General features: G+C 47.3%; 1 protein-coding gene across 3 annotated transcripts in view; it reads right to left on the minus strand.

Moving 5' to 3' along the window:
• Positions 1-12,863, minus strand: part of Mtus2 (microtubule associated scaffold protein 2) — a 363,820-nt gene that overhangs the window by 43,619 nt on the left and 307,338 nt on the right. Inside the window, exon 1 of one of the 3 annotated variants that reach the window (XM_075971950.1) lies at positions 9,352-9,598. The exons of the other annotated variants lie outside the window; for them this stretch is intronic. Coding sequence (XP_075828065.1) covers positions 9,352-9,435 — 84 coding nt within the window. The 5' untranslated portion in view covers positions 9,436-9,598. Of the gene's footprint in view, positions 1-9,351; positions 9,599-12,863 lie in introns of those variants that run through there. 3 annotated transcript variants of the gene reach the window in all.

The raw sequence follows: 12,863 nt of genomic DNA on the forward strand, positions 1-12,863 counted from the left end.
TGTGCATGAATGTGTGCGTGTGTGTGAATGTGTATGTGTGAATATATGTGCATGTGTGTGTGAATGTGTGTGTGAATGTGTATGTGTGAATATGTGTGCATGTGTGTGCGTGAATGTTTGTGTGAATATGTGTGTGTGAATGTGTATGTGTGAATATGTGTGCATGTGTACGTGCCTGCATGTGTGTGTATGTGAATGTGTGTGTGTGAATATGTGTGTGTTTGTGAATGTGTGCGTTTCTTGGGATCAAACCTGGGGCTTCACACATGCCAGGCCTGTGTTATATGATTGAGCCACATCCCCAGCCAATTGTGACATAGTTAAAAGAATGTAGAGGAACAGAACGCCAGAACATGGAAAGTATTCTTATCTAATTGACCCCAGGACTTTTACACTTGTTCTAATGGTAGCCTCCGATGGCTAGCTGACAGCCATCCTGTACTAATTTAGTGCTTTGGGGAAGGGTCATTCCAGTATTTGCACTGCAGTAAACTAGTAAGAAAACTAACTTACTTCTACATCGAAAACAATTTGGAAAAGTCACATCCTCTGCTTCGCAAACACAGGTAGAGAGCTAAACTCTTAAGCATATTAATCAAAGAATAGCATAAGAAAGGCGCCTGTCAGAGTCACAAAGATTCAGACAGTATCTGGCAGTGAACTGTCAAATCCTAACAAAAACAGTAAACTCACCCCAACTTCAAACCCAAAGCAAATGCCTCCTTCAGTTCCCCACTGTAGCCAGCATCTGACGATGGGAACAGCACCCAGTGTAGCCAGTGTCTGACGACGGGCACAGCACCCAGTGTAGCCAGTGTCTGACGATGGGCACAGCACCCAGTGTAGCCAGTGTCTGACGATGGGAACAGCAACATCCCAGTGTAGCCAGTGTCTGACGATGGGCACAGCACCATCCCACTGCAGCCAGTGTCTGACCATGGGTACAGCACCATCCCAGTGCAGCCAGTGTCTGACGATGGGCACAGCACCATCCCACTGCAGCCAGTATCTGATGGTGGGTACAGCACCTTCCCACTGCAGCCAGTGTCTGACCATGGGTACAGCACCTTCCCAGTGCAGCCAGTGTCTGACGACGGGAACAGCACCATCCCACTGCAGCCAGTATCTGATGGTGGGTACAGCACCTTCCCACTGCAGCCAGTGTCTGATGGTGGGTACAGCACCTTCCCACTGCAGCCAGTGTCTGATGGTGGGTACAGCACCTTCCCACTGCAGCCAGTGTCTGACGATGGGCACAGCACCATCCCACTGCAGCCAGTGTCTGACCATGGGAACAGCACCATCCCACTGCAGCCAGCATCTGATGAAGGGTAAAGCACCATCCCACTGCAGCCAGCATCTCACAAGGACAGCACAATCACTGGGTGTGATCCCCCACATCACAGCAAACACCTCTGAACCTTCCAGGTGAGTGGCAGGTAGGAAATAAACCCCAAAAGGAAAGTGACCAAGCTCTAGAACATTCTGGGTAGAGATTATTTACTGTTTAATAAAGGATATCAAGGCTAAGTTCTACCAAACACTTTCTTTAGCCATGCTTAGAATAATTGGCTCTTCTCCCCACTTCTTCAAATACAGCCAATGCTTGGTGTCCATAGAGGATGCTTTCAAAACTCCTCCTTACCAAGGTACCTAAATTCACATATGCTCAAGTTCTTTACATCAAATAGTGCCATGTGTACAGAGAACCCGTTCCTATTCCCCTAGAGCAATGGTTCTCAACTGTCCTAATGCTGTGACCCTTTAATACAGTTCCTCATGTTGTGGTGACCCCCAACCATGCATTTTCGTTGCTACTTCATAACTGTAATTTTGATATTGTTATGAATTATAATGCAAATATCTGTGTTCTCTGATGGTCTTAGGTGACCCCTGCATAAATGTCGTTTTACTCCCAAAAGGGGTTTCTACCTACATGTTGAGATAGAAACCACCTGGAGAGTTCAAACCACCTCCCTTGGCTTACAATACTGAAGATGGTGTGAATTCCTTGTGAGCAGTTGCTTCTCTGTAGTATTTAGGGAACAACTGTGACCGAAAAGCCAAAATGCCCAGGCATTTTCAGTACCAGTGCATTCTTCCTGGATATTCTGGATCCACGGTCAATAAGGATGGCTGCAGAAAGCACAGATCCATAGGATGGCTAATACTGTCGATGAGCCCTGGGCTTTCTTCCCATTGATGGGGAGGTAAAAGAACTGTGTGGTGAAGGAAGCAGCTGGCTTGGAAACAAACACTGCAGGAGTTTCAACCCGAGCCCCAGTTAGCATCGAACACTAGGCACACCAAGATTCTCCTCTCCCCTCCCCTCCTCACCTCTGCAGAGAGATGGAGTAAGGGCTGAACTGGACACGGACAGGATCTAGCACTCCTGGTCCCACAGCTTGTCACGTCTGACTGCAGGAGAGGCAGTCAGCTGCCACCCATCTGACTCCGGAAACTTCTCTAGCTGTATCCCCGACCCTCCTGACCACCCAGCTCCCAACCCACCCTTGTCTCCACCCCGAGAGCTCACCCTACCCATGTGTATCCTTGATACTGATTTGTGGCTCGTAGGTGGAGACATGTCCAGTGTTTGCTGCCTCTTCCACACAATCTTCTGGGGTTGTAACCTCAGATAGGGTGGCTGTTTGGTTCTCCCTGTCAGTTCTAGATGAATCTTTCTGACGTCCCTGGACACATTCCTGCTAAAGAGGCTGGCTCAGCTCCGCCTTAGCTTGCCAAGGCCAGCCTGTCTGTTCTGGCAAGAAACTTTCTTCCGTCATGTTGGCTTCTTGAAATGATATCAACCCTTCTAATTTATGCATCAAGTTAGTTATTTTGTGTTTCCTGAAAGCCAAGCCAGAATGACGTCATGACCCTGCAATGGCATCCACAGCTAAGACTGTAGGACCAGCATTTTCTAGGTGAACACCAAGGGCTTTTTCCATTTGCTTTGTCCTTGCTGCACCTGCCCCGTCCCCATCATGGAACCACAGAACCCAGGAGAAGCCTTGATCTCCAGAGGCCCTTAGGTTCTGGGGACACTTGAGATGCCTTCTACAAGGACTTCAAACCACTCTTCTCACTGTTCCCTGGGTGATGACAAGACAGGGGGGACTGGGATGGGAGCAAGGCATCCTCTGACGTGGGGGTCGGATCAGCTCTTCCCTAATGGGGAATGTGTGGAAAATTCCCAACTGGTGCCAAGCACGTGAACTCCTGTGTTCACTCAAGAGGGCTAAATATAGACACCAGCATCAGCCATCCACATTGTCCTGGTGACAAAGTCCAGGCCTTGCAGAGTCCAGGGAAGCCATTTGTGACCGGGGACTGTTTAGTCTAAGACAGGCTTAACTTCAGATGGGTACCTGGGGAGCACTCACGGTCTCCCCAAGTCAGCAGCTGCAGCTCTGCAGCCTCACCTCCGTTTGAGCATGGGCCTCTCCTTCACAGTACTGGCTCTCCATTTATTTTAGCATGGCAGGGAAATCTTAGATGTGGAAGCCAAGATGACCAGGGACCGGGGAACAACGAGTTCACCCTCCTTCTCCAGACCTGAACAAAGGCGCCACAGCAGGCCTGCTCTCCCGGAGCCTACCCACCTTTGAAGACTTGGCTCTCTGTGCCACAGTCTTCCACAGACCCCTGCAAATTCTGCCATCTCTCTTTCCTAGCTAGACCCACCTGGCAGAGCCGAGAACCCACTCATTCCTGTGTCACCAAGCAACTGGACGTGTGGCCAAGCCCCGAGTCAGTCTGCCACACTCTGTTACCTTAACCTGCTTAGTCACAGGGAGTTACCTGTTTAGATGGCTGACACCACCTCGTGGGACTAGTGGTAACAGGAAGTGAAACTGTCTCTCCTAGTTAACATCACCTGTGTGACCACACTTGGGCATCAGCCAGCCATGCGCCTCCTTGAATGAGCAGCCAATCAATAAAACTAGGACTGCACTCCTGTATCCCTGGATGGCTTCTCCTCCGTGACTCCAGAAACAGGAAGCTTATATGCCACCACACACTGACTCAGTGCCGACTGCATGCCAGGCAAAAGGCATTTTGGCCTCCAAGAAGCCAGTGTCTCAGAGCGAGCCAATATACAAGCAATTACAAGAATAGTGCGAGATAGCCCAGCAGCCTAGGGCTGTCTTGGAGATTTAGACTGAGGTCAGAGGAGGAACAACAGGGTCAGTGAAGGGAGCTTCCAAACCGCACCAGGGGCTTCTGGGAACCTTTGTCACCCCAACAGACGGGCCCAGAATCTTCATCTTTGTAACTTCTGACCCTGGTCTGGGATATTCACTGAAGAACTGTTGTTTGTCTACAAGAGATACTGAGGGCCACTTATGAAATTCACTGTAGACTGAGCAAGCGTGCTCCTAAGAAATGTTTCCCTTGCCTGGTGTGTGTATGTGTATAAACACCAGGAACTCTTAACAGTCTTTGCTATGTTTTTTAAACGACATATCATATATTGTACTTATTTAACTGCACATGTGTGCATGTGACTGCCAGCGCCTGTGGAGGCTGCGTGTGTCAGACCACCGAGCTGGCGTCACAAGCGGTTGTGAGCCACCTGAGGTGGGTGCTGGGAAGCCAACCTAGGACTCCTGCAAGAACGGCCAGTGCTTTTAACTGCTGAGCCATCTCTTCAGCCCCCTTCCCAGAGTTTTAAGCTGCTCTGTGTAAGTGCTAATCACAAGGCACTAACCATGCAATGTGGGCCATGCTGTTCCCAAGCTAAGCAAAATAAGACCACACAGATCAGAAGTGGGAGGACTCGGGTGCACTGGCACATACCTGTAATCCCAGAACCTGGGAGGGAGAGACAGATGATTGCAGGTTCCAGGCCAGCTTAGGCTGAACATTAAGACCATGCCTCAGAGAAGAAAGGAGGGTAGGGCTCTCTCTGGTATTGGAGTGAATAACTGGGTCCTTTCTCTTGTGAATTAAGATGCACACTTCCACACTAAGCTTGATGAAGTTAGGAGTTTTCCTCTCTTCTCTGAGATAGCATTGCCTCTTACCCATGAATGTGGGTTAATTCAACTTGGGAAAAATGTGTCAAGCTGGGAAAGTATTTTCTTTGGTACCTTCAGATGAGCCAGTCACACAACACACACATCTCCACAGTAATTTCCATGCACAGACCATTCATTTTCAGTGTGGATATTAAAACATGTGACCAGATTTATAACAGAGCTCTGGGGAGGGGGGAGCCCTTGAGATGTGGGGTGACCTTTTATTCTGCCCCGGATTTAAGATAGTGCTGACGCAAGGTTTGAGTTAATCAATAAGTATTATTTCCCAAATAATTAACACGAAGCTCTTGTATTTGTATAATAACCTACTTTTCAACTCAGAAATGAAATTTAATACAAATACATTCAACACAAAGTACCGCTCATATTTAATCTTCTTCCATACACTCCCGTGTCTCATTGTGCAAACAGTACGCTCAAATCCTATGTTAAAAGAAACCAGAGTGACTGAACTTAAAAGGTCGCTCCAGCTTTTGCTCCTGTGCCTGCTGGGAGAATCACTTGTTAAAAGAAAACATCTTGTTTACCCCGGAGACAGTGGCTAATGAGGGAGCATCATCCAGGCAGGAAGATAACGAGGGTATCCACATCTGGATGCCTAACGAGCAACTGGAAAGGACAGAGACTGATGGGGCTAAGGAGAAGGAAATCGAACATGCAAGGCAGGGGCCTCCTAGAGGGAAAGCAGGGGAACGGGAAACGAGCCAGCATGGAGAGCTTTAACTCATTTATGCTGCACTTAGGAAACCTTCTGACTTTGTGTGGACCTAGTCACCTTCCCCAAAGCATGGCCGTCAAGCAGCCTTACAACCAGGTTACATCTCTGCTAAAAACAAAAGAAAACAACAACTCAGACAGATCTGCACTTTCCCATTAATACAAGTTAAGAAATGCAAGTCTGGCTTCTTGGCTGGAAAATTCTCTGCATTTTTTATGCATTGCATTTTCTTCTGTGTTTATCCTGAAAACTACCCTCTTGTGATTCTTCATGTTGAGCAAAGGCACTTTTCTCTTGTACTCTTTGCTTGTAGTTACAACCCCACTCCTTGTCAGTTTAACAAAACTCTACCCCATTTATCCAAGTGCAATTCAAAAATTCCACTCCATCTCCAAGAACCTTGTCTGGGATTCTCCCCCAACTTGTTTCAGAGTTGGGGAGTGGTGAGAACCTTCATTTAATTATCCTCTAGTCTGTAACTAGTGTTTAATTGCTCAGTGTGTGTCACTGTTGTCTATACAACCTGCAATTTCCCTGGAAAATCTGAGAGCACAAGGGAATTGGTAACTGATAAGAGGCTGTTCGTGCTTCTAAATAATTCTTTGATAGTCTCTGCAGCACCGACACATGGAGGAAAGCAAGAATAAACATGGCTAATTGGATAGCTTTGGGAAAGTGGGAAGACAAGAGGCATGGATGGTTTTTAAAGACTTATTTATTTTATGTGTATAGGCGGTTTGCCTGCACATATTTATGTGCAGCACCTGCATGCAGTACCCAAGGAGGCCAGAAGAGGGCACTGGATTCCCCTGGAACTGGAGTTATAGATGGTTGTGAGGTACCATGTGGGTGTTACGAATTGAACCCAGGTCTTCTACAAGACCAGCTCTCCATCCCCAACACAGGTCATTTTAAAGAAATTTTTTTTTCTCACTTGGCAGTTTTGTTTTTATTTTGTTCTTTAGGAAGAGTGCAGTTTCTCCTGGTGCACCAGGTTAAAGAGCCATCCCCAGGCACTGCTCTCTTAGCCCCGTCTCTAAAATGACTTTAAACGTTATTTTCACATCTATCATTGTTAAAAACAACACCTTAGCTCCAGTGTTGTCAAACTGCAAAAGAATGCATTGTTATCTCTTAAAATCAAATGTTCTCTCTCAGGGTTATGGGACACAGTGGAAAAGGTTTGGTTTCAGAGGGAGAACAAGCTGGGCTAGAGCAGTCAGGAGAACTTCCTAGTGACCTCTGCCACACATGAACACTTTTCAAACTACATAGATGCTCAGCTGTCGGGACTGACAGAGGGCGGGGCTTACCCAGATCTACAGCTTGACACACCCAAAGGCAGAGGGAATCCTGTCTCCTGGCACAGCACCTGGGTGACAGGTAGCTGGGGAGTGAAAGAAGGATCCAGGCATACTTCCTGTGAGGTTATCCTGAAAAGCAAGCAGCAACACAAAAAACGCTTGCTTTGGTTTTAAAAGAGGAAGTCGCCAACTCCTTCCCAGAGCACCTGTAAATATAGGGATTTTACACTGATGTGGGAACACTCTGCTGAGACATGGCGAAGAAAAAAATCAAGAAATATGGCGTGAGCATAATAAAAAGGGTCAATAATGCAATTCAACGTTTTGTTTTTAATCACAGAGAATTTAAGTACTGAACTTAGGGTTTCAAAGCCAAAACAAATGACAGCTACTTAAATATCACACTTCTAAAGAGATGAGTAATATCAAATTATTTTCCAAAATCCTTAAATGCAAGAATGACATAAGAAATATTATTTTTAGCAGTTTGATTTAAGAGAAAACAGGGGCAAGTTCACTTCAGGATATATTCATTCTCCCCCCCCCCCTCTCCAGCCCAGGCAGACCAGGATAACCTTAACCATAGAGATCCATCCCCCTGCCTCTGCCTCCCGAGTGCTGGGATTAAAGGTGTGTCCCACCCCTGGACAATCTTTATTCCAAAGGTAAAACTTTTTTTTTTTGAGATAGGGACTTATTATGCTGCCCTTGGTGGCCAGACTTCACAGTCTACCAACCTTACCCACCTCAGCCCAGCAGCTGAGATTACAGGCAACATCTCCGTGTCTGGCTTTATTTCTGGAACTTTTCGACCTGAGTTCAAGAGCACAAACTTTATGATAAGGTTGGGCATATGGCTTCTCTTTCCCTTCAGCAAAGTACTGTTAAAAAGCTCCCTTGAAGGCCTTTCTGCAACCACATCTCCCGAAAAAGAGCGGCTACAGTGGTGGTTTTTTTTTTTTTTTTTTTTTTTTTTTTTTTGGTTTTTCGAGACAGGGTTTCTCTGTAACTTTGGAGCCTGTCCTGGAACTCCCTTGGTAGACCAGGCTGGCCTCGAACTCACAGAGATCCGCCTGTCTCTGCCTCCCAAGTGCTGGGATTACAGGCGTGCGCCACCACCGCCCGGCTACAGTGGCGGTTTTTATAGCCACTTCCTGTATGTCTATTTCTTAACAACACACACATACACAGCGTAAGCTCTGACTCTGGCCAACAGATGCCAAACTCGCTGGCACGTCAGTACCCGAACCAAAGTCCTAGGTGAGTTTGAAGGGACAGCTTAGTTTTCCGAGATGGCGTGTGAGTGGTAGGTCAGCATTCATGAGCAGAGCTGACAGAAGATGATCCCCACTGACGGCCCTGTAATGAGTTTTAAATTAAGCCATATATTTCCCCGTCACCTGGTCACACACTATATCCCAAGCTATCTACGAGTTGATGCCACATGGGTAGAAAAGAGGCAATTTCAGGCTTCTCGTCCCTCGTGAGATTCCATTTCATGCATCTTTGATGAAATATATAGCACAAGAAGAGTTCTTGCTGGTAGTTATCTAGAGAGAGAATTAAAAATGCCCACGCCCCTCTGTAAGTGCCCAGACCAGGCAAACATCAAAAGCAAAGCCGGTCTTTGTGTTGAATCACTGTGCAGTGCTTGTTCTGACTCGATTTCACTTCTTCAGCTGTGGATTTTTTTTTTTTTGGTGAACCCCCCAGCCTCCCTGGCTCACCAAGGCTTGGCCCCATGCTACCTACCACTTTGTGACAGGAGAGTCCCATCGCCAACTCTATAGACCCTGTGCCTACTTCTCTGACATGGACAATCAAACCCAAGAGGAGATGCTCTTTACATCCAGAGTGATAAACTTTCCAAGTTCCAGTGTGGCTTAGGGAAAACATTGGTGCCTGGCTGACCCGCATCCCGCCCACACCAGAACATCTTAGGTTTCCCAGGTGCATAAAATGCACGAAGAACCTTCCCAGGATTCCCCTGGCAGTTTGGATTTCAAGACCTTCCCAGTATGTCTGCAAAATGCAACAGTTTTATCTGAGCCTGCAGGAATATAACATTATGTAAGGCTCCCGCAGAGCTCCGGCGAGCAAACGCTTTTCCGTGAGCACCACTCACGATCCAGCACCCTGGAAGGAGAACCCGGAGCTTCCTGCTCACCAACAAAGCACATAGGCATGCGAGGGAAGGGGAAGGGGGGGGAGCAGAGGTGGATGCTCGCACCTTCTCTGCTCGGACCAAGGAGGAGGGGAAGAGAGGAGAGGCAAGGCCAAGTACCTTCTGGTCCAGGCACTGAAGGCAGTTATAAAGCTTGCAGCAGCGGTGGCCCATCTCGGCGGGCTGGCTCCACAGCACCTGCATTCAACGTCTCAGCCGTGGTCCCTAAGCCGAGGTGCTGGCTCCCAAAGGGACGCTCCGTGGAACTGTCACAACTTCCATGTGGTCTCCAGGCTACCTTATTTCTCCTGATAACTTCAGCGATTGCGGAGAGGAGGACCCGGGAGGAGAGGGCGGGGCAGCTGGCAAATCCTCCTGCGAGGGAGGGGCGGAAGCCTGGCTGCCGGCGCAGCAGCGGCAGCAGCAGAAGCAGCAACAACAGCAGGGAGGGCCACCTCGGTCTCTGGGAATCCTCAGAGCCGGGCGGTTGAACTGTCGCCTGACAACCCAGCCTCTGACAGTGGCATCTCCCTGAGCAGACAGTCGGCTGCTCTGGGTGCGGCACTGTCTCTGTACCGAGCAGACACGCCTAGAGAGGAAGCAGGGCACACACAAAAGGAGACCCACGGGGACCCGGGGTGGGGGGGTGGAGGTAGACCAAGGCGAGCTAGCCTCTCTCCCAGTCCTAGCTGCCTGTCTGGCTAAGAAGTAAACATATATTTAAACGTGACGGATGGCAAGGTCTCTCTGTCCAGGGACTCCACTGTCCACAGGGAGGGCTCGTGAGCAAATCTTCATGCCCCAAACAATTGCTTGGGCCTCATTTGTTGACATCTTTACATGTAAAATGTATTTTACAAAACCTTAAGATCGCTGCCCTACACAAACTATACAAGAATCTTAAGGACTTAAGATTAAATTGGGATAGGAGGCAGCTGTTTCCCTTAAGCAAATGGCCTACCAGTCTTTTATGGGATTTGAACTTTCCAGTCAGCTTGTAATTTCTCAAAATGAAGAAGAGAAGGGGCAAGAGGCAAAAGTTTTCTTCAAAAGAAAAACAAAAGAAGAGACCTTGTATTTTAACCTGTATTTATGTAACCCGGGAAGGAAAAAATGCAAATATTTATAAAATTAGCTTTTCAGCAGAAAAATCCCAAAACTTACCATCAACAAAAATATAAAATTACAGAGTTAGATATATGACTCGATGATTAAGAGCACTCGATGCTCTTTCATAGGACCTGGATTCTGTTCCCAGTACCCTTATGGGGCAGCTCACAACCACCTGTAATTTCAGGTCCAGGGAATCAAACGTCTCTTCTGACATTTGACATAAACTCTTCCCGGGTCTTCCTCTCCACAACTGCTGAGGTTATCAAGAGAAATCAGGTAGCCAGGAGGCCTCATGGAAATTGTAACAGCTCCCCGGGGGGTCCCTTTGGGAGCCAGCACCTCTGCTTAGGAATGCCACGGACACACTGAAGGAAGGGGCTGCAGAGTCAGCCTGCTGGGACGCAACCACCACTGCTGCAAGCTTTGTAACTGCCTGCAGCGTCTGGATGAGAAGGTACCCTGGACCCACAAAGCATTACACACACACACACACACACACACACACATACACACACACACACACACGTGTGCACGGCTAAAATAAACCTAAAACAATATACACTTTTTTTTAAAGGAAATTTGCCTAAGGCTATAAACAGACAATGCATGCTGAAGCTAGGTGAACTTATTAACCTAGCAGATTTTCCCACAGATTTGAGTTAAGTAGTAGAAGCCGTGTGGATTTACAGAGGACTATTTGGTGATCAAATAAGAATAAACTGGAATGTTTGCCCCAGTGTTGAAATCAGAAGCACACGCCTTTCTTACTCCTACCAGATACATCAGGAGAATCTTTAGGACAGCAAATTGACTAGAACTAACAAATCATTAAATATCCAAGCTCTTTGGTCCAACACTTCCTCTTCTACCCCACAGCAGGGCTCAAAGCACCAAGCAAGGATACGAGCATGGGGTGTTCAATACAGCATCACTTGTAAACACGGAATAGCACTCCTGCCCTATGTTGTCAAGGCAGCCTACTATACAGAAAGGGAATAAGCTCTTGAAGGAGAAAGTAAACTTTTCCCCCAAAGCACAAAGCAAAGGCTTACTGGATATGGTGGCACACACCTGCAACCTCACCGCTCTAAAGGTGGAGACTAGCCTGGGCTACACAGTGAGACTCTTTCTCAAAAGAAAACACAACACAAAACAAAAATCCTACCCCACACATACATACGCATGCATGCATAAATGTGCACACACACACACACACACACCACACATAAGCGTACACACACATTTGGGTAGTTTTGAAATGATGTTTTAGAGATACTCCCTAACAACCAACCAACATAGAGTGGGAGGCAGAAGGATGAGATAATTTCTACTTGAGTCTCTTCCTCTGTCTTTATTATTAGGAACATGTTTTGGTTTGCTTTCAAGTGAAATGTATAGGGGAAAGGCAGGGACCTTCCACCATCCAGGCTCTGGGGAGTGGGGAGGCAGGTGTGGTGATCTGAACGAGAATGACCCACACCGCCTCACACATTTGAATGCTTGGTCTCCACTTGGTGGAACTGTTTGGGAAGGATCAGAAGGTACAGCCTTGCTGGAGGAGGCACGTCACTGGGAGTGGGCTTTAAGGTTTCAAAAGTCCATGCCAAGCCTAGTGCCATTCTCTTTCCATCTCCTGCTCGTGGGTCAGATGTTCAGCTACTGCTCCAGCACCATGCCTGCCACCTGCCTGTCACCACAATAACAGCCATGACAGCCATGGGCTCACCCTCTGAAACCATAGGCAAAATCTCAATTCAATGCTTTCTTATAAGTTGCCTCGGTGACGGTGAGACTTCACAGCAATAGAAGAGGAACCAAGACGTGAGGCTTTTGCTTTGTGGAGACGAGATCAGACCATTCCCTAGGATGGAAGACGCTCTTGCACTTTGACCTTACACCCAGGCTGAAACTTCTACAGAAAAGTCATTGTGTACAAAGTGGCGATTTTACACACTATATTCAGAACAGTGTGAACAGTAGTCAAAAGGCAAACGCAGTCCGAGTGTCCATGGGTAGCTGAAGGTTAAAAGGAATATATATGCAATGGAATATTGCTCGGCTTAATTAAAAGAAGAAAAAAATTGTTGACAGATCCCCTGTTGTCGGCATTCTACCACCGAGTCACACTGCCAACCTCAAATGGGAGACTGCACGCATACCACACAATATGGCTGAACTTTGAGGACATGATACCATGAATAAAACAGACTGTAAAAGAAGCAGGAGCCATGTGATAGGTTATCCTGTGTAAGCTGTCTCATTATTGAGTCAGAATGTTGCAGATCCAAGGTCAAGGAGCTATTTTTAGCCACCCACTGTCCATCTCTATGGCTGACCTAACAACCTTGTAACTATCATGTGCAACTTTCTGGAACGTCCTAACCAACTCCTAGCTTCCATCAACACAAAAGCTAAGGATGTTACCAGGTCACATCTGAGACCTCTACCAGAGATTTCCCTACTTCGCTGTGGACCCCTGATGCTTCCAATTTGGAAAACACTTTGAGTTATTACTTTCT

Source organism: Microtus pennsylvanicus, chromosome 1 (assembly GCF_037038515.1).
Source record: "Microtus pennsylvanicus isolate mMicPen1 chromosome 1, mMicPen1.hap1, whole genome shotgun sequence".
In the NCBI taxonomy this organism is placed as follows: Eukaryota; Metazoa; Chordata; class Mammalia; order Rodentia; family Cricetidae; genus Microtus; species Microtus pennsylvanicus.